This window comes from Phacochoerus africanus, chromosome 14 (genome assembly GCF_016906955.1).
Source record: "Phacochoerus africanus isolate WHEZ1 chromosome 14, ROS_Pafr_v1, whole genome shotgun sequence".
Lineage (NCBI taxonomy): Eukaryota > Metazoa > Chordata > Mammalia > Artiodactyla > Suidae > Phacochoerus > Phacochoerus africanus.
The window spans coordinates 18074352-18096323 of record NC_062557.1 but is presented as its reverse complement, the minus strand read 5'-3'; the positions used below and the strand labels follow the sequence as shown (position 1 = coordinate 18096323).

At 48.8% G+C, this 21972-nt stretch overlaps 1 protein-coding gene across 2 annotated transcripts in view; it reads right to left on the bottom strand.

The window, feature by feature from the left end:
• PLEKHM1 (pleckstrin homology and RUN domain containing M1) overlaps positions 1 to 21972 on the bottom strand; it is a 50804-nt gene that overhangs the window by 15617 nt on the left and 13215 nt on the right. For both annotated transcript variants that reach the window (XM_047756743.1, XM_047756744.1), the window contains 3 exons: positions 14927 to 15332; positions 5111 to 5342; positions 712 to 1632 (listed from right to left, as the gene is read on the bottom strand). In XM_047756743.1, coding sequence (XP_047612699.1) covers positions 712 to 1632; positions 5111 to 5342; positions 14927 to 15332 — 1559 coding nt within the window. The remainder of the gene's footprint in view (positions 1 to 711; positions 1633 to 5110; positions 5343 to 14926; positions 15333 to 21972) is intronic.

Sequence of the window (21972 nt, the reverse complement as noted above, 5' to 3'; positions counted from 1 at the left end):
TGAGACCATTTTTGCAATTAAAAAAAAATGCGGGGGAGTTCCCGCCGTGGTTCAGTGGTTAACGAATCTGATTAGGAACCATGAGGTTGCGGGTTTGATCCCTGGCCTTACTCAGTGGGTTAAGGATTTGGTGTTGCCGTGAGCTATGGTGTAGGTCACAGATGCAGCTCTGATCCCGTGTTGCTGTGGCTGTGGCGTAGGCCAGTGGCTACAGCTCCGATTAGACCCCTAGGCTGCGGGTCCATATGCCGCAGGTGTGGCCCTAGAAAAGGCAAAGAAAAAAAAAAAATGGGGGGCTTTCCCATTGTGGCTCAGTGGTAATGAATCCAACTAGCATCCATGAGGATATGGGTTCAATCCCTGGTCTCACTCAGGAGGTTAAGGATCCAGTATCGCCATGAGCTACAGACATGGCTCGGATCCTGGGTTGCTGTGGCTGTGGTGTAGGCTGGCAGCTGCAGCTCCAATTGGACCCCTAGCCTGGGCACCTCCATATGCTGCAGGTGCGGCCCTAAAAAGGAAAAAAAAAATGTATACACTCGCAAAAGCGTGCAAAAATATTTGGAAGAGTACTATGCCCCAGCTCCAAAAGAATATATAATTTGATCATCAAACAGCCTCATTTGCTGCAACATTTCAGGGTGGGGTGGGGGTGCTTGCGGAGAGCAGCGAGCCCCCGGGGGCAGGAGGCTGGCAGGCTGGGGGCGGCACCTGCACAGAAGCAGCCCTGGGAGTCGAGGCCTTTCTCCGTGGGGATGGCCACCAGGTACTGGAGCAGGAAGCCGTTCTCCCGCGTGGCGAACTTCAGCACCTCCTGACAGTGCTCATCCAGACTCCCGCCCAGCGTCACTGCCTCTTCTGCCGTCTCCAAGTAGGTGGCCAGGACCTGGCGCACCAGGTCCCTCCACAGCGCGGCCTCCTCGGCGCTCCCAGCCTGCAGCTTCAGGACGGCCTTGGCGGTGATGATTTTGAAGAAGGATGGGCCGCCGAGGCTCGCGTCTGGCAGGATATCGCGGATGGTCTCGACTCCATGGCTGTCGCTTAACATCTTCTCGCGGTTTTTCACACGGAAGCACTTCAGCGACTCCAGGGACAGGGAGAAGATGCAGGGCGTCCAGGTCCTGTCCGTGTACAGGTACAGAAGGGACTCCTTAATCGCGTCAGGCTCGGGGACCTGGGAGGACGACCAGTCGTAGCGCGTGTCCTGGAGGGTTTCGGCCTCAGACGGCAGGTCCGGGTGGGAGGGGAGGCCACCCTGGGGGGCCTCTGGGGGCTCCTCAGGCTGGTCGGGGTACTGGAGGTCCACCCACTCTTCCTCCTGCTGGGGCCGGCACTTCTGCAGCGCCTCGCGCACCCGGTCCAGCCAGTCCTCGGCTTCATCCCGCGACGAGGCGCGCAGGGTCAGCTTCTTGCCGGAGAAGACCAGCTCGAAGCGGCCGTCGCTGTGGGCCGGCCCCACGCACTCGCAGCGCAGCAGGGAGCGGTTCTCCACACAGGTGCGCTCCTCGCCGCCCAGGTAGAGGCGCAGCTCCAGCGGGGAGAGCTCGCAGAAGAGTTCCTTCCAGATGCCCATCGGCCCCCGCCGCTCCACCGTGCCCAGCTTCAGGAGACCCCGGAACGGGTTGGATAGCCCTGGAGGCAGAAAGAGGCACTTGAGACATTGGGCCCGTCCCTTCGCCTCCCGGGATAACCCCCGGGGCCTGAGTCCCGGAGTGGGTGCCGACAACGTGACCACCACGAGGACACAGGCCCGCCCCAGGCTGGATGGGAACGTTTTTTGACAGCCCCTGTCCCATCCTCCCCAGCTGTTGACCTTGCTCCTGGGTGTCCCGGAGAAAATAAAAGCATGTACCCCCTCCCCACCCCTCCTGCTTCCAGCATCTGTACCCACGCTCTGACTGCCCTCGTGGCCAGAGACGAACCCACTGTGCTTCTGTCTGCGGCCACCCCAGCTGTGCGCAGAGGACGCCCCCGCCCCCGCCCACTCAAGGACACGGACATTCCCCCCCCCCCCACCGCTGTTTTCTCCCTTCTCTACTGGATCATTTCCACCAGCCCACAAACACACTGTTATTTCTCCCAGCTTTAAAAATATCTCTCTTGACTCTGCTGGAGTCTCTAATGATCACCCTGTTTCTCTGTCCCCTTTACAGAAACCCCCCCGAGGAAGTGTGGAAACTGTCTCTAGTTCCCCAGCTCCCACTCCTTCTTGAACCTGCTCCAGTCATGCTTCTGTCCCTCATTCCGCAGAAGCTGCACGTGGGAAGGCTACCAGGCCCTCCCTGTTGCCAAGTCCAAAGGCCAGTCCTTGGTCCCCATCTGGCCTGACCCATCAGCATCAGGGGATACGGCTGAGCCCCCCTCCCCTTGGTCACTGGCCCCTCTCTTATCTCCCAGCACCCCCCACCCCCACTCACTGGCCTCTCAAAGCTGAGGCCCTGGGGCTCAGCCCTGCGTTCACCCGCTTCCTAGCAGATCTTCCCTGGTCTCAGGGCTTTATGCCAGCAACGCCCCAGTTTTTAACTCCAGCCTGGACCTTGCCCTTGAACTTTAGATTCAGATATCCATCTGCTCTGCATGTATCTGATAGGCTTCTCAAAGTTGACACGTCCAAAGACAAATTCCTGATTCTCCCACGACAAACCCACTTCTCTCCTGATGTTCCTCATCTCATGAAATGGCAAAAGCTCCATCCTTCCAGACGCTTGAGCTAAAAACCTCAGCAGTTACCCTTGATTTTTGTTTTTTCACACCCCACATCTAACCCATCAGCAAATCCTGTTGGCCAAACTAGAATCTTCCTCCACTTCTCACTGCCTCCAACACAACCTCAGGGGTTCACTGACCGTTGTCCCTGGCCTGGCTTACGGCAACAGCCTCCTAACAGTCTATGTCCTCTGGCAGCCCTTTGACATGTGAGCTAGTTTTAAAAGACAAGTCAGAAAATAAATAGATAAATAAATAAAAGACAAGCCAGGGTTGTGATGATCATTACACAACTACAGATGTGATTAAAAAAACAAGTAAATAAAATAAAATAAAAATAAATAAATAAGTAAGACAAGTCAGGGAGGAGTTCCCGTCATGGCGCAGTGAAACTGAATCTGACAAGTAACCAGGAGGTTGCGGGTTCAATCCCTGGCTGCTGGGTTAAGGATCCAGCGTTGCCGTGAGCTGTGGCGTAGGTTGCAGATGCAGCTTGATATTGTGTTGCTGTGGCTGTGGTGTAGGCTGATGGCTACAGCTCCAATTCAACCCCTAGCCTGGGAACTTCCATATGCCTCGGGTGCAGCCCTAAAAGCAAAAAAAAAAAAAAAAAAAAGACAAGTCAGGGAGTTCCCACTGTGGCACAACAGATTATCGGCATCTCTGGAGCACTGGACACAGGTTTGATCCCCGGCCCAGCACAGTGGGTTAAGGATCCAGTGTTGTTCCAGCTACAGCTTGGATCTGATCCCTGGCCCAGGAGCTTCATATGCCTCGGGGGTGGGGGTGGGGCTAAATAAATAAATAAAAGACAAGTCAGATCACAAGGCCCTCTGTCACTCTGACCTCTGACCTCACCTCTAGCCACCTCCTCCCACTTCCTCCCCATCTCCTCTGTTCCAGCTACTCTGGTCTCTGCTGTTTCCTGGACACATCAAGTATGTTCCTGCCGCAGGGCCTTTGCACATGTTTTCCCTGCTTGAAACAAAAAGATTACCTCCTGCCTTCCTCTCTCCCTTCCTTCACTTCTCCTCAAATCTCACCTAACTTGTGAGAGCTTCCTCGGCCATCCTTTAGGAAATAGTACCCTGCCCGTCTCCCCGATTCACTACTCCCCACAGCAGTTACCTGCCCACAAGGTAGCCTACTTGTTAATCTGCTTATTACCTGTCTCTGACACTAGAATACAAGTCCTGGGAAGATAAGGGCTTGGCTTTGCTTCCTGCTGTGTCCCCAGCATCTAGAGCAGTGCCCACAAATCACAGATACTCAATAATTATTTGCTGAGGGAGCTTGTGCCAGTGTACTGCACACAGCCTAATGCTCCCTGCTCCCTGGGGGTCGGCTATCAAGCAGGGGCTCCAAAGACACACTTCTCTCCCAGCCTGGACGACCCCTAGAGACTTCAAACCACTGCACAGGGTTATCCTACCCTTCAGGGCACCTGATGGTGTCGGCATACTGCGCACCTCTCTGCTAGGGCTGCAATCATCACATGGGCTGAAAAGAAAACCTCAAAGGAGCCAACATGGAGACCAGAGCTCTGCCCAGACTCCCCAAGCCCGGGCCCCAGGAACCTGGCCAGAATTCTCTGCTGGGTCATTGCAAACAGAAAGTGAGGAGAGAGAGAGACTGACTCCAGGGCATGTTTGTTTGTTTTTGAGGGTCACAGAAAAATTAGGTTACGGTTATTTAACAATTTCTGGAATTTCACAGGGTGTGGAGATCAAGCTGGCCTCGTAAACTGCACACAGAGGACACTGAACAAACAGCAGATCTGATAAACCCCATCAGAGCTGTTAAAAAAACCGTCTAAGATCAAGGCCTTGGGAAGGAGCAGCTGAAACACCTGGGCCTTCAAGAGGCTGGTGGGGAGGTGCTCTGGGCTACAGACAGGATCAAGAGGTCTGTATAATGGGAAGATTATCTTATGTAAAATCATGAGATTTGTAGGATAGTTTCAGGTAAGATATTTTCCATTTCAACATGTGAAATGGTATTTGTGTACTCTGGAGGCAGTTTTGGACATTGCTTTAAGATGCTATGAGAAAATATAGTTCCTTTCCTGAAATGCTTTCCTGAATTACTAAGCAAGGCTGCTCCTCCTTATTACTTTTTGGAGTGAGGTTTTCCTTGGAAGACGCTACCCAATTGGTAATGGAAGAGAAGACTTTCAAACTGCTTTTTTTTTTTTTTTTTTTTTCCCACCTCATTCAAGACATATAGAAGTCCCCAGGCCAGGGATTGAACCCACACTGCAGCAGTGACCTGAGCCGACCGGAGCCGCTACAGTGACAACGAGGGGTCCTTAGCCCGCTGTGCCACAGGAGACCACCCCGAACTGCTTTCTGAAAGGCACTGCCTGGGCACAGTGCAGCGCCCAGAAGCCCACAGAGGCACCTACCCATTTGCCGGCGATGCACCACCCTGAAGTTCTTATGCTCCTGTGCCGCCGCCGCCGGCCTGCTTCCGCTTCCTGGAGAAGGCTCGCAAACTTGGTTCAAGGCCTCCAGAGAACAGCTTTTTCTTGGTCCTTGCCTGAGGAGGCCTGTTCCTGACTCTGGAGAACCTCTCTCTGCAGGCCGTCCCGGGGGAGGCCGGTAGACGTCGTCTTCTGAGATCCAGCTCTTGCTTTTCTATTGGGAAGGAAAAAAAATGCCAGTTTTGTTGTTGTTTTTTTAAATTTTTTTAAAAAAACATTTTCACTGGTTCCATAAAGAAGCCCTATACCCATCAGCAGTCACTCCCTGTCTCCCCTCTACCGTCCAGCTCTAGGCAACCAATAACCTACTTTCTGTTTCCAAAGATTTGCCCATTTTGGGCATTTCGTAAAAATGAAATCTTATAACATGTGGCTGCTTTTCCTTAGAACAATACTTTCAAGGCTCATCCATGTTGTGGTATGGATCAGTACTTTATTGCTTTTTATTAACCACATAATGTTCCAATGTATGGATGTATCATATTTTACCTACTCATCAGCTGATGGACATTCAGGTTGTTTCCACTTTTTGGCAATTATGAATACTGCTGCACTGAACACTGACAGACAAGATTTCTGTGGACACGTGTCTCCTATTCCTTCGGTACATACCTAGGAGTGGAGCTGATGGTTCATATGATGACTATGTCTCACTTTCGAGAAACTTCCAATTTTCCTAAGTGGCTGTACCATTTTTTTTTTTTTATTCTCACCAGCAATGTAGGAGGGTTCCAATTTCTTCTGCTTCTCTCAAACATTTGTTATTATCTGTCTTTTCTTTCCTTTTTTTTTTTTGTCTTTGTGTTTTTAGGGCCACACCTGAGGCATATGCAGGTTCACAGGCTAGGGGTCGAATCGGAGGCTGCTGGCCTGAGCCACAGCCACAGCAATTTGGGATCCGAGCCATGTGTTTGACCTACACCACAGCTCATGGCAACACCGGATCCTTAACCCACTGAGCAAGGCCAGGGATTGAACCCGTGTCCTCATGGATTCTAGTGGGGTTCGTTAACCACTGAGCCATGACAGGAACTCCTTTCTTTTCTTTTTAGGGCTGAACCTGTAGCATATGGAAGTTCCCAGGCTAAGGGTCGAATCAGAGCTGTAGCAACCAGCCTATGCCACAGCCATGCAGGATCCGAGCCACGTCTGTGACCTATACCACACTCATGGCAATGCCGGATCCTTAACCCATTGAGCAAGGCCAGGGATTGAACCCGAATCCTCACAGAGACTATGTCAAGTTCTTAGCCCGATGAGCCACAACAGGAACTACTGATCTGTCTTCGTGATTGTGGCCATCCTGATGAGTATGAAGCACGATCTTGCGGGTTTGATTGGCTTTTCTCTAATGTCTAATGACACTGAGCATCTGTTCACAAGCTTATTGGTCATTTGTGTATCTTCTTTGGAGAAAGACCTATTCAAATCCCTTGCTCATTATAAAAGTAGTTTATCTCTCCTTTTGTTGTGTTGTTTTATGGGTTGATCTTTATCCGCCTCCATCCCCAAAGATATGCTGAAATTGGAGTTCCCGTCGTGGCGCAGTGGTTAATGAATCTGACTAGGAACCATGAGGTTGCAGGTTCAATCCCTGGCCTTGCTCAGTGGGTTAAGGATCCAGCGTTGCCGTGAGCTGTGGTGTAGGTCGCAGACACGGCTCGAATCCCACACGGCTGTGGCTCTGGCGTAGGCCAGCAGATACAGCTCCGATTCGACCCCTAGCCTGGGAACCTCCATATGCCACAGGAGTGGCCCTAGAAAAGGCAAAAAGCCAAAAAAAAAAAAAAGAAAAAGAAAAAAAAGATATGCTGAAATCTTAACCTCCATACCTCGGAATGTGAACTTATTTGAAAATAGGGTTGTTCCAAATATAATCAGTTAAGATGAGGTCATGCCAGGGTAGGGTGGGCCCTTCGCCCAATGTGACTGGTGTCCTTGAAAGAGGAGATGAGACACATGGGGAGAGCACCAGGTGGAGACAGAGATGTACAGGGAGAGCATCACACGATGACAGAGGGAGGGATAGCACTGATGTGTCTACAAGCCAGGGGGACGCTGAGGCTTGCTGGCGACACTAGAAATTAAGAGAAGGGCGTGGAACAGATTCTCAAAATCTCCAGAAGGAACCAACCCTGCTAGGATCTGGATTCCGGACTTCTAGCCACCAGAACTATCAAATACAGCACTTCCCCCTTATCTGTGATTTCACTTTCTGGGGTTTCAGTTACCCACAGTTGACTGTGGTCTGAAAATATGAAGTGGAAAATTCCAGAAATAAACAACTCTCCAGTTTGACACTGCATGTGTGCTGAGTGGCGTGGCGAAGTCTCACACATCCCGCCTGGGACGTGACTCATCCCTTTGTCCAGTCCGTCCAGTCCTGCCCACTAGTCACTTGGTGGCCCTCCTGGTTACCAGACCCACAGACCTCGCTGGCCGCCCCCGCCCCTGCTCCCCACTTCGGAGCAGCTCCCCGAGGCTCCAGGCAGCCAGGCCCTGCCCCCTCCCTTCTAGTGCTGTCTCTGAAGTTGCTCACTGGCTGGGGGAGTGGGGTGGGTCTGGGGTCAGGAGGCTGGTGGGGATGGAGTCTGGCTCCTTTTCCCCACTATTTCAAGGGCTCTCTGCCTTTCTGGGCCTAAGTGGGGAAGAGCGGAGGCAAGGAAGCTGGCTGGCTGCCCCGAGTGGCTGTCAACACAGAGGAAATGAATCACACAAGGGGTGGGACCCGCCCAGCTGTTTTGTTAAGTGCCACCAACCTCACCCTGATGTTGCTATTTTCGACCCTTTCCAACCCCTAAATTAAATCTGCCCTCCCTGCTCTCGTAGACAGGGAAGAGCGGCAGGGCTGGCGCAGCCCAGAAGGATTACTTCGGCCAGTGTGCTCCCTTCAGATGCCTTATAGCTCTTCAAGCCGAGAGTGGCGCGTGCTGAGTCGGGAGCTTGGAGCTCTCACGGAGCCGTGCCTCCAGAGCTTCCACCGAACCCTCTTCCAACAGGCAGGTTTCCTTCTGCCGGTGACAGGACAGTGTGCCAAACAGGGGGACTGCTAGGGACCGGTTACCACTCGGGATTCTGAACAAAGCCTGCCCAGGTCATCCAGACGCAGAGGAGCTCCCTGAGGGAAACAGGCAGGAGGAGCAAGCACGTGGCTGTTGAGGCGCCTCAGAGACACACCTGGGAAATCCTGCGACTGTCCGGCCCCTGATAGTGGCCCTCATGGGAGAGACCACTCTCCCTTAAGACTCAGCTCAGGGGGCATCTCTCCCCTCCTCCTGGGAGCTTTCCTTACGCGTCCTCAGCCTACGCCCCCTCCTCCCCGCCTCCAGCTGGGTCTGGGGCCCCTCCCGGGCTCCCAAGGCCGTCTGTGCTTACCCCCAGCCCCGCACCTATAAAGCTGCGTGGCACGGTCGTTTTTCTCTGTGCCTGGCACAGGGTTATAAAAGATGAGGGAATAAATCTTGACTACCCAAAAGTCTTCAACAAAATAACAAGGGTGGGGGTGAGGAAACAAGGAAGGAGACAAATGTGAATGTTCCCAGGTGAGGGCCGCTCTCTCTATGGAAATGTTCACACATGGTCCAGGGACCACAGGGCCGCCACCAGCAAATGACGCTCTAGGGATAAGCTCTTGTTCTCTTAAGCAATAGAGAAAAGCAGTGGAAACACTGGGTCCTTGGAGCTTCTGCACATGACCCTGGCCTGAGCTCTGTGGTCGTGCCCCGCTCCAGGGCCCTCAGTTATTCCATGGGGGGACACCACCACCACCACGGTTTTCCCTTTCCCTCCCACCTCCCTCCCTCCTGCTCACACGGGGCTCTACCTGGCCATTTCCCTGCCCCTTTAACAGGGCAGCACCTGCCACCAGGGACCCACGTCGGAAGAAGGCCACATTGAGTTACTAAAGCCACGAGGACGCTGCACACAACGGCTGAATCCCAGAGAGGAGTCTGCCAGTGGAACGAGGCATCAGGTCTCTGGTCCACTTTTAAAAAATCCCTTTTGTTCAGTCTGTCCTCATTAAGTCAGAAGGGACCACCCGTCACCCTACCTGTGGGAGGGGACCACATGCCCGAGGAGGCGAGTGGTCCCTGAGGTGGCGATGAGGGCCAAGCCTTAGAATTCCGACTGTCCTCTGGGAGTCAAACAACGCATGACCCCCTGGATGCCACACACGCAGAGTCACGCTCACCCCCGACTCCCTGGCCTTTCCTTCCCAGCACTTGTTACAAGTGTTACTATGTAGGTAGTTATTTGTCTAACCTAGTGTCTGTCCCCAAAGAGCAGGGCCTTTGTCCTGTTCCATCACTGGAGCAAGTACAATGTTTGGCTCATAGCTGGGACTTTGAGTTAAATTAATTAAAAGAAAATTTTAAAGCAAGACTGAGTGGCTCTCAGGATTATAAAATTTGACAGTGGCCCCGTCCCCAGCCTCCCCCATTAAGTGTCAGTTAAATAGCAGTGACTAGGTGATGGACGTATAGGAAGATGAAGACTGCAGGGGCAGCACACAGGGCACAGCCCCGCCGCGAGCGAGGCAGACAGCCCACCGGGTCAGCGTGAGCAGGGAGGCTGCACGGGGGACCAGCAGGTGTCTCTAGAGCGGGGGAAGGATGGACCGGCTGCTCCGCCAAGCAACCCTCCACCAACCAGACTCCCCTGAGGCCAGCCAGGAGGCGGAGGGTGACCTGATCAGACCAACCTGCCCGGCCCAGGCACTTGACCGAGCACTTCTCTGTGTAAACTTACACGTTGGCACCTCGAGAGTTTTTTGGAGAACTTGAGAACTATCCACTGATACCGACTCTCTCCCAAGTATGGTGCTTGGAGCTGACAACACAGAAGTGAAGAGACATGGTCTTTTGCATCGTGGAGCTAATATTCTACTCAGACATACAGGAAGTAAACAAGCAGACAAACGCAGAAAGAACAGAATCTCTGCTGATGGTGAGTGTTATAAACACAGTGAAGCAGGCAAATGGGAAAGCCGATCACTGGGGACATGCTTTTGAGGCAGGGTGATCAGGGCAGGCTGGGACGGCAGTGAGGAAGAGCGTGAGTCCGGAAAGGCTCCAAGCAGAGGGAACAGCGAATATAACTCTGGGGCTGGAAGGAGCTGGCTTTGTCAGGGAGGCTGGAGGTCAAAACCTGGGGAGCAGAGAAGGAGTTTTGTGGACGAGGTAAGCTGTCCTTTCCATCAGCTCTGGGACCCTGGCAAGACAGGATGTCTGAGCCTGCAAAGCAGAAGCCAGACCCTGGATAGGAGTGAATGCACATGGTCAAGGCCCGCTGGGGCCTCCAGCCCCATCCCTTGGGACGTCCCTTTCCTCTAGCTCAAGGGCAGAGCCTTTCTTCTTCAGCCTGCAGCAGGTGCTGGCGGTTTCTTAGTCACACTTTCAGGGTCTTGTGACACTCTGGGCCTGAAGTCACCTTCAAGACAGCAAAAACGGAGACTCTGACATGCACTTACAGGGAGCTGTGATTTACAGTCATGTTCAATAAATGGTGCCAGGTCAACCAGGTGTCCACGTGGAAAACACCTGCCTTACACCAGACATGAAAACTAGTTCCAGGTGGATCATAGACCTGACTGCAAAAGGCAAAACATTAAAGGTTCTAGAAGAAAATACAGAGTTTTTCACAGCCTTCATAGTCTTTGGCAAAGAAAAAAAAATTAAAATACAAAACACGTTGATAAAAAACAAAACAATTGAGGAAGGTCCCCCTGTGGTACATCAGGTTAAAGGATTCAGTGTTACTGCGGGTACAGTCAAAACAAACAAAAAACACTAAAAGATTGAAAAAGAATTTTAAAAAATAAATAAAAGAAAAAAAAGAAAAAACCAACCAAAACCCACAAAATTGATAAACTGAAGATCATTAAAATTAAGAACGTCTGTTCAACAGAGATGCCATTAAGAGATTTAAAAGGCAAGCCATAGACTGTAAGAAGATATCTGTTATATATATTTTTTTCTCTGATAAAAGACACATCCAAAGTATATAAAGAGCGCCTACAAATCAATAAGGAAAACACATGCAATTTAAGAATGAGACAACGCCTTTAAAGGTCACTTTCAAAAGAGGATCAAATGGCTGGAAAACAAATGAAAAGGTATCAATATCATCAGTCATCAGAGAAATGTAAATTAAAACCATGTGAGATACCACAACACACCTACGGGAGTGGCTGAAAGGTAAAGGATTGACACCACCACTGACTGTGAGAAAAAGCCACAAAAACTCTCATGCAGTGCTAATGTGAGCATAACTTACAACAAGCGCTTTAGCCAACTGTTTGGCAGTATGTACTAGAGCTAAACCCGTGCCTACTCAGTGACCTAGGGATTCCCTCCTTAGATGTATACCCTGAAATGAGCGCACAGGTGCATGGAAGGGCAAGCACAAGAATGCTCACAGCTGCTTTCTTCATAAAAGCCCAAACCTGAAACCACCCTAAATGTCTGTTTACAGGAGAATGCATAGCCATGTTGTGATATATGCATACAATGGAATATTACAGAACAAGGGAAAAGAACAAACTAGAGCCTCAGGCTACAGGTACAGATGAATCTCAGACATAAGGCTCAGGGAAAGAAGTGACAGAGTACACACTCTATGAATCTGTTTACATGAAGTTCCACAACAGGAAAAACTATGAACTGGAAGTCAGATGGTGGCTTCCTCTGGACGAGAGCCGTGCAGGGGAAAAGGCCTGAGGGAGCCTCTGGTGGGCGGAACTATTCTACACCTAGAGCTGGATGGTGGTTACAGAGTGGCTATGACGTACAATTATTCACTGAGGTGTACACCAAGGATTTGGGTACTTCAAATACATCATTCCTCATTTTTAAAGGGGAGAGTGGGACAATTTAATGGGGAAATAATAGTCTTTCCAACGAATGGTGCTGGTACAACTGTATCCACATGTGAAAGAATGAAGTCGGACCACATTCTTTTATCAACATACAAAAACTAACTCGGGAGTTCCTATTGTGGCTCTTTGGGTTAAGAATCTGACTAGTATCCCTGAGGATGCAGGTTTGATCCCTAGTCTGGCTCAGTGGGTTAAGGATCAGGCATTGCTGTGAGCCATGGGGTAGGCTGTCAGCTGCAGCTCTGATTCAACCCTTAGCCTGGAAACTTCCCTATGCCACATGTGTGGCCCGAAAAAAAACAAAAAAAAAAAAAAACAAAAAAAACACAAAACTCAAAATGGCTCAAAAAATCTAAACGTAAGTGCTGAAACTGAAAATTTTAGAGTACACGGGAGTAAATCTTCATGACCTTGGATTAGAAAATGAGTACTCAGATAAGACACCAAAAGCACAAGTAACAAAAGAAAAAATAGATAAATCAGACTAAGTCAAAACTAAAAACTTTTATGCTGTAAATGATACCAATAAGAAAGTGAGGCATTCCCATTGTGGCTCAGTTGGTTAAGAACCTGACATAGCCTCCATGAGAATGTCAGTTCGATCCCTGGCCTCACTCAGTGGGTTAAGAATCTGGCATTGCTGCAAGCTGTGGTAGGTGGCAGATGTGGCTCAGATCTCACGTTGCTGTGACTGTGGTGTGGGCCTCAGCTGCAGCTCCAATTTGACCCCTAGTCTGGGACCTTCCATATGCTGCAGGTGCAGCCATAAAAAGAAAGAAAAGAAAAAAGAAGTGAAAGACAACTCACAAAATGGGAGAAAAAAAGAGCAAATCATTGGTTTAATAAGGGCCTAGAACACAGAATATATAAAGAACTATTATAACTCAATTTATTAAATAACCCAACTTAAAAATGGGCAAATGTTTTGAAAGACATTTCTCCAAAGAAGATACACAGATGGCAACAAATGCATGAAAAGATGCTCAAATCATTACTTATCAAGGAAATGCAAATCAAAACCATAACGAGATACCACTTCTCACCCATTAGAATGGCTATAACAAAAAACAAACAAAAACAAACAAAAAATAGAACTCTTGGTGAGGATGTAGAAAAATATAATGTTGGTTGAAATATAAAATGGGGCAGCTGCTTTTGGAAGATTTTGGCAGTTCCTCAAAAGGTTAAATATAGTTAACATTTGATCCAAAAATTCTACTTCTAGGTATACATCCAAAAAAGTTAAAAACATATGTCCAAGCAAAAAACTGTACATGAATATTCATAGTAGCATTATTCATGATAGCCTGAAAGTAGGAGAAAAAGCCAACATTCACCAATCCATGAATGGATAAGTAAACTGTGATACATCCATAAGATGGAATCCACAATGGGCTATTACTTAGCAATGAAAAGGGATGAAGTACTGACACAAGCCGTAATATGGATGAACATTAAAAACATTTTGCTAGTTGAAAGAAGCCAATCACAAAAGTCACACATTATATGATTCCATTTATGTGAAAGGTCCAGAGAGGCAAATCTATTGACAGTGCAGATGAGCAGCTGCCAAGGGTTGAGGGAGGGAGGCAAGAGGAGGGGTGAGGGATGGGGAGTCACTGCTCATGGGGAGCAGGTTGCTTTTATGGGAGATAAAAATGTTTTGTTTTGTTTTTTTCATTTTTGACCACCCTGCAGCAAGTTCCCAAGCCAGGGAGCTGATCTGAGCTGAAGCTGCAACCTACACCATAGCTTTGGCAATACCAGAGCCTCCAACCTACCATGCCGGGGCTGGGAATGGAACCTGTATCACAGTGCTCGCAAGATGCCATGGATCCTGTTGCACCATGGCAGGAACTCCATGAATGAGACATTTTACATTCTTTTTTTCCTAGTAAGGCTTCAAAATCCGGTGTTTATTTAGATGAGATGCAGTCTTATTTTGGGTTTTTTTTTTGGCTTTTTTTTAGGGCTGCATCTGCGGCATATGGAAGTTCCCAGGCTAGGGGTCAAATCAGAGTTGCAGCTGCCAGCCTATACCACAGCCACAGCAATGCCAGATCCGAGCAACGTCTGTGACTCACACCACAGCTCATGGCAACACTGGATCCTTAACCCGCTGAGCGAGGCCAGTGATTAAACCCACATCCTCATGGATACTAGTTGGGTTCATTAACCAATGAGCCACAACTGGGAACTCTATGGACGAGCCACGTTTTAAGTGCTTAAGAGCCACGTGTGGCTGGTGGCTGCCAGAGTGGACAATGTGGGTCTAAATCTGGGTCTTGTTGCAAAATGAGCATTTTTAAAGCCTGGTGTTTTATTAAAATACTAATTTAATAATAACAAGTACTGGAATTTCCTGGTGGCCTAGCAGACTCAGCATTGCCACCGCTATGACCTGAGTTACTGCGGTGGCTCAGGTTTGATCCCTAGCCTGGGAACTTCTGCATGTCGTGGACATAGCCAGAAAATGAAAAGAATAATGATAACAAGTACTGAGGAGGAAACCAAGGCTCAGTGAGGTGAAGCGCCTGGCCCAAGGCTGTAAGCTGGAGAGTGGCAGTGGTTAAGAGCAGAGTCTACGGTCAGATGAGAATTATCTTCTCTACAGGGTTGATGAGCTGACAGGAGACACCCATGGGAAATGATGGGCACAGAGTCTGGCTCACACCCCACCACTCACACACCATGAAACTTTAGCTCCATCACTGCGACGCTACCAATACCAAACCACACAGGGAGAGGGGCTCGCTGGGGAGAAGGCAGACACCACTCGGGGTCACCAGCTGGGGAAACCCTGCACCGGCTCTGAGACATTCACCAACGCCACCCGACCCCCGACAGCTTGTACCACTCACCGGACTGGTGGGTGGGGGAACCACAGGGCTCAGTCTGGCTCCGTCATCCTCCGGGGACTTCTGCTGGCCCCTCCCTTGGCCGACTGCTCTGGTCACCTCTCTCACAGGACAGGGAGGCTGCTGGTCTGAAGTGCTCCTGGAAGGGACAGCTTGGGCAGTGCCCAGCAGCAGCTGGCCCAGGGGGCCAGGTGCCTGGGAAAGCGGCTCCTGCTGGTGGCCACCATCTGGAGTCCCGGGGGATGCTTGGGTGGGGAGGGGCTCTGCAGGTCCATCACAGTGCAGGGGTGTGCTGGTGTCCAGGCCGTGGAGCGACAGTGAGGCCTGCAGCGTGGGAACCTCTGTTTCTTGGCTTAGTCCGTTGGTTGGCATGGAGTTTACCTGGGCTTTGCTGAATTCCGACAACACCCTGGAAGTTTTTAAACAAAGAAACCTGTGTGACGGGTTGTCAGCTGGAATGCCCAAGGCTACTAGTGGAAACGGCTGTTTTGTGATAGAGTGAAACAGAACAAACACCGCCCTCTTAATCATGGCAGTGCTCCCAGCTCACACACACACGGCCCTCTTCCGCTGACACTCCCACCAAGCTCGTGCCCAGCTGAGACTCAGGCAGGTTGGTGGGCAGGTGAGGTGTAGGGCCCAGAATGTCAGGTGAGGAAGCTCACAAAGCAGAGGAAAGGGTTTGACTGCCTTTTACCTTCGGGACAGGCTACTGAGGGCCTGGACAGGCTGCTCAGCCAAACACAGCTGGGTCACTGCCCCAGGCCGTCCTCGGCGCAGCCTCAGTGAACAGCGTGTCTCAGAGCAGGGTCCCTGACAGCGCGGGCAGCTGAGGGGCCAAGGCTCCACTCCCTGGGACACAGGCTTGGGTGATCTGAGAACCCGCTTTGTTCTGGAACAGTAACTGGGCAGCAGGGTTGGGGTGAGGGGCTGGGCGTGGAGCCAAAAAGGCCGCACATCCCCAGAAGCGGCTGCTGGAGAACAGTGTGTACCAGCTGTGTGGTGTGTGTTCCTGAGGGGAATGGCACTTCCTGCCCCTTGGTGGTGTTCCTGGGGCCCTGGGAGCCAGTGTTGCTGCCTTTGTGCACACACACACACAAACACACCCACACACACTTCTGGGGCTTCTGGAATGTGCAATGGCTAGTGGCTGCTCCTCCCTCCCGCGGCTTCTGAGAATCCAAGTCGTGTTTCTGAAGTAAACCTGTTCGCTGTCTCCATCTGTGCTTCCGGTACCCGTGGAGGGCATCGTGGACAAATGCAGGCTCTCGTGGCAAGCAAGCCAAGAGACCACGTACCTCTGCGCTAATGGCCTAGACTGGGTCCAGAAGACACATCAAACTTTCCTTAATGTGGGTTTAAGGAAATGAGGATTTTAGAACTCAAGTTTTTATCTGATTGTCTTCTAGGTGAGCTCTGCTCTTATATCATGACGCCAAACAATATTTCAAGACGTTTTAGTCAAGAAGAGGTGACGAGGAGTTACCATCATGACTCAGCAGAAACGAATCTTACTGGCAACCATGAGGACACAGGTTTGGTCCCTGGCCTCACTCAGTTAAGGATCCGGCGTTGCTGTGAGCTGTGGGATAGGTTGCAGACATGGCTCGGATCTGGCATTGCTGTGGCTGTGTAGGGCAGCTCTGATTCGACCCCTAGCCTGGGAACCTCCATGTGCCACGGGTGCGGCCCTTAAAAGACCAAAAAAAAAGAGAGAGAGAGAGAGAAGAGGTGACCAACCTATGCATTTCTGGGCAACTGAACAACATCAGTACCAGGGCATTTCAATGGGGAAAGAATAGTCTTTTCAACAAATGCTGCTGGGATAAGTGAATAGTTTCGTCTAAAAGCATGATGTTGGACCTCTAACTCACAACATACAAAAAAATTAACTCAAAAGGTATCAAAGACCTAAAGGTAAGAGCTAAAACTATAAAACTCTTAGCAGGAAACAAGTGTAAAGTTTCTTATCTTTGGATCAGGCTGTAGTTTCTGAGATGTGACATCTAATGCATAAGCAACGAATAAACACGTAACTAATACAAATATTTCCATATAAAACATGCAAATATTATCTTATACCTGATAAGGGTCTAGTAGCCAAAAGATATAGAGCTCTTACTACTCAATAATAAACAAATTACCTAATTTAAGAATAAGTAAAGGATTTAAATAGACATTATTTCAAAGGAGATATACAAATGGCCAATAAGCACGTGAAAAAGTACTCAAAATCTTTAAAAAACATAGTGAAATACAAGTCAAAACCAAGAGATACTACTTTATGCCCAGTAGGACAGCTATAATAAAAGAGAGAATAATGAGTGTTGGCAAAGATGAGGAAAAACTGGAACTCGTATACACTGTTGGTGGAAATGTAAAATGGTACAGCCTCTGTGGAAAAGAGTTTGGTAGTTCCTCAGAAAGGTAAGTATAGAGTTACCACGTGACTCGGCAATTCTACCCCTAAATACATAGCCAAGAGAAGAACACATGCCCCCACAAAAACTTATGAATGACTGCTCATAGCCACATTATTCATAATAGCCAATAAGTGGGGAAGAAGCGTCCTTTAAGTGATGAATAAATAAATGGTGGTATCCCCATGCAATGGAATATGATTCAGTCATGATAAATGCTGTTAACATGGATGAACCCTGAAAACATTCCGCTAAGTGAAAGAAGCCAGTCACAAAAGGCCACATGTCGTATGACTTGATTGATATTAAACCTCCAGAATAGGTAAATTCATAGCTAATGGGTAAGGGATTTCCTTACGGGGGGATGAAAATGTTTTTGAATTAGACAGTAATAGACATTGAATTCACAACCTTGTGAAACACTAAAAAAACCACTGAATAGCACACTTTAAAACGGTGACTTTTATGGTAAGTGACTCATAGGTGGAGAAGGAAATAGATGACCTGTCAGAGAAAGGTGTAAATGTGTGTGTGGAATGTTACGGGGGTGGCAGGTGGGTGCTCGTCCTTGCTCTAAAGCCACAGTCTAAAAACAGTCCCATGAAAAATCCAAGGTGCAACTTGCAGGGAGCAGGCAGAGGTGAGTTCTGGAAAGAAAGGAGTCATTTCCATATAAGCAGAGGAGGAAGGGACATTTGCTGACCAAGTGCAGGTGTCCAAACCGTCAGGACCGAAGGGGCCCCCCTGAAATGAGGCAGGGAGACGGATGTTTGACAACATCCTCTGTGAGGTCCCAGCGCTGCATGGGCTCCTGGGGGGTAGTGTGGTGAGTGACCAAGGGCAGGGCTCCAGAGTCCACCTGGCTTTGGTTAGGGCACGGCTGTGGGCCCTGCAACGTGACTTTAAGCTCATGGACTTAATTCCCTTATCTGAAAAGCAGCTGGGGTAACAGCACCTACCTTTTATGACGGCAACAAAGATTAAATGAGATAATACAGGTAAAGTGCTTAGAAGAGGTTCTGGCACAAAGTACTCAATAACTATTAACCTCACTGACAGGACTGCTTAACCTCCGTGTACACAAACAAAAATGGAAGGAAAGGAGCAGATTTATTGTAATACTAGCATTACCCAAGTGGTTTTCAATTAGAAATGAATCCTAATCTATAAGGAAGGTTTTGTTTGTGTGGATTTTTGTGGGGGTTTTTTTTGTTTTGTTTTGTTTTTGTCTTTTTAGCACTGCACCTGTGGCATATGGAGGTTCCCAGGCTAGGGGTCAAATCGGAGCTGTAGCTGCTAGCCAATGCCACAGCCACAGCCACAGCCACAGATCCAAGCCGCGTCTGTGACCTACACCACAGCTCACAGCAACACTGGATTCTTTACCCACTGAGCAAGGCCAGGGATCAAACCTGAGTCCTCATGGATGCCAGTCAGATTCGTTTCTGCTGAGCCACGATGGGAACTTATAAGGAAGGTTTTAATGATAAGAGTAGACTGGGTGTTAGAATAAGTGAGTGACTTAATGCCTAGAGAAATGCCACCAAACAGCAAAAAGCTTGTGTGACAAATTAGTTTCCATCAAATCAAAACTAAGGTCAAGGTGAAGTCAAGCTCACAGAGCCTCACCAGAATTGGCACCAGTCTTTAAGACCCAGTGAGAATAAGAGAGACTCATACGTCAAGTGGGAAAATGTGCTAGAGATGAGATTTTGAAGGAAAGGCAAGATAAAGAAAATTTTCCAAAAATTTGAAGAAAAAGCAACATAGAATTGAAACTGTGGAACCGCTACAGTTCTTCCACTTTGGTCTGGTTCAAGGCCATGTTTTTCAAAAATTTTTAAACTGTGTACTTTCATCTAAAAAACAATCTGGAAAAAAACATATGTTATTATAAATACTTAAGTGTGAAGTAAATAAAAAGCGTGGCCTGGATAGTCTGGGTGGACTTGTAAAGTACCCCTGACAAGGGACTCTGAGTCTGCAGTTTTCCCGGTCATGTGGATCACCGTGTTGGTGACATGCAGTACTATTTGGCAATCAGGCCACTAATAAAAGCTCAGAGGCAGTGAGTTCCCCTGTGGCTCAGCAGGTTAAGGATCTGGTGTTGTCATGTTGTGGCTCAGGTTTGATCCCTGGCCTGGGAACTTCAGCATGCCGCAGGTGCCGTCAAGAGGGGAAAAAAAAAAAAAAAAAAAAAAGGAAAGGAAAAAGCACAGAGGTGGGCTGCATATGCTAGGAATCGTTTTGCCCAAGGGAAGCCTTCATGACAATGACCTCTAACACGTATGACTGACCAAGGTTCTGCAGCAGCGGGAGAATGGAGGTCACAGGTGCCCAGTGGTAAAATGACACCACCCGCCTGGCAAGCATGCACACGGCATCAGAGGCTGCTCCAAGCACTCTCCCTATCTCAACTCATTTCATCTCCCCAGCATTCCTTTGAAGCATGCTAATCCCCATGTTCTAGACGAGGCCATCATGGTCACAGTCGCAAAGGTTGAGTTACTGGCCCCAGGTGGCAAAGCTGGTTACCGAAGGCCTCAGGCCGCCTGGCTCCTGAGACCACATTCTTTCCCACTAGACTGTACCTATGCTTCTCAGTGATAGTTATCATTCAGGCCCAACGAACACAGAAGCAGGGAGGCAGGGCAGTCAATCCTTTCGTCACAAGGCAAACTGTAATTTGGTTTCTGCAAAACACTAATAAATTTCATTTGGAATGTTACGAGTTTTGCAGTTTTCTTCATGTTTAATTTGCAGATGTTTTGATTTTATACTCGTAAGAGTTATAAGCACAAAGTGTTCATGCCTAATTTTAAGTTACAAACATTAAAGTAACATAATAACCTAGGTGACCTCTTAAGGGTTGGTGAGACTCTTTACCCTCAAAACACATACTCCAAGAAACACTGGTCTCGGGATGCTCAGAGGCTAACTTGCCGTCCAGCTCTAAGAATGATGGCGCTGGGTGGGCTCTGGGGCAGGTGTGCGTGAGGTGTCCTCCTGTTCCTCACAGCGCTGTCGGCATCGGTCTGTGCACCTTGACCCTCTTCCCCTGTGTTCCCCCATAATACCCAGGACAACACTTCCCAGGCGGGGTGGATGGTCACTGATTCAATGACCTTAAGCTGGAATTTTCCAATCACAAGACTTGTGGAAGAGAAAGGCAAGGCACATGACAAAGAGCGGGCCAGCTGGTCTGTGGCAGGAGGGGGAGACAAGCAGGGGCCAGCACAGGGGACTGAGCCATGCATGCCACGGGCCCCGCCACCTCTAGGGCGGGGGCTGCTCTCTCCCAGCATGGTACATCCCAACCCTCCTTTTTGACACTGAAAATTCTATCGAATGTGCTCAGGGGACATTTCTGGGGCCCACCAGACACTCTTAGGTGTGCAACTCACTCACTGGCATCTCATTCAATTCCCAAACAGCCCTATGAGGGAATTTCCATTATAGAAATGAAGAAACAGGAGTTCTCATCATGGCCTGGTGGAAACGAATCCAACTAGGAACCACGAGGTTGCAGGTTCAGTCCCTGGCCTCGCTCAGTGGGTTAAAGATCTGGTGTTGCCGTGAGCTGTGGTATAGGTCGCAGATGCGGCGTGGATCTGGCATTGCTATGGCTCTGGCATAGGCCGGCAACTGTAGCTCCGATTAGACCCCTAGTCTGGAAACCTCCATAGGCCTCAGGTGTGGCCCTAAAAAGACAATAAATAAATAAATAAATAATAAAATAAAATAAAATGAAAATGAAAAAACAGACGCTCAAAAAGAGTTGGCAATTTGTGGGACATTCCTGGGCTTATAACTGATGAAATACGGCTTGAAACTAGATCTGTCCAAGGCCAGTTCATGACACCCAACCTGGTGTGATTCCCACACACGGTGGGAGCAAGGGCGGGGACCAGCAGGAGTGGAAGGAGGGTCCTGACACAGCTGATGGGTCAGGGGTCCTGCTGAAGGAAATGCTTAATACACGGTTACCATTTTTACCTATTAGATGAGCAAATATCCCAACGTTTGATCAATACCTTCTGTTGACAAGGCTGAGAAGACATAATAAGCTTCTGATGGGTGTGAATAAGCATGTCTGTGAAAACCACAAGTTAATTTATCCCTTGGCTCAGCAGTTTTGCTTCTGGGAATTTACTGAACGGAGATGCCTTGAGTTGAACTAAAAGACCACACATACAGGTTACTCACAGAAACAGTGAATTCTAACGTCCATTAAATTCAGAGCTGATTCAATAAACTAAAGAAAAAGAAAAAAAAAAAAAGGAGAAAGATCTAACATGAAAAGATCTCCTCTCGAAGTGCAGAATAATGCATTTATAACTCATACCATCTTTTGTGGAAAGAGATGGGGGAATAAGAAATAAGAAAGAAAAATTTGAAATCTGTATATTCGTATTTGTTATAGAGGCATTTAAATCTGTACAATGCAAGAAATTAATAATTATGGTTACAGGGGTGGGAAAGACTTTTTAACTATATATATTTTTAGGTCATTTAACGATAAAAATAAATTATCTATTCAAAGGTGAATGTTAGGCTTGAAGGAAGGCTCTGCACAGGCCCCCTTCTCTAGTCACCTCGGTCCTCCACAGGCTTGCCTGTCCCCATGTG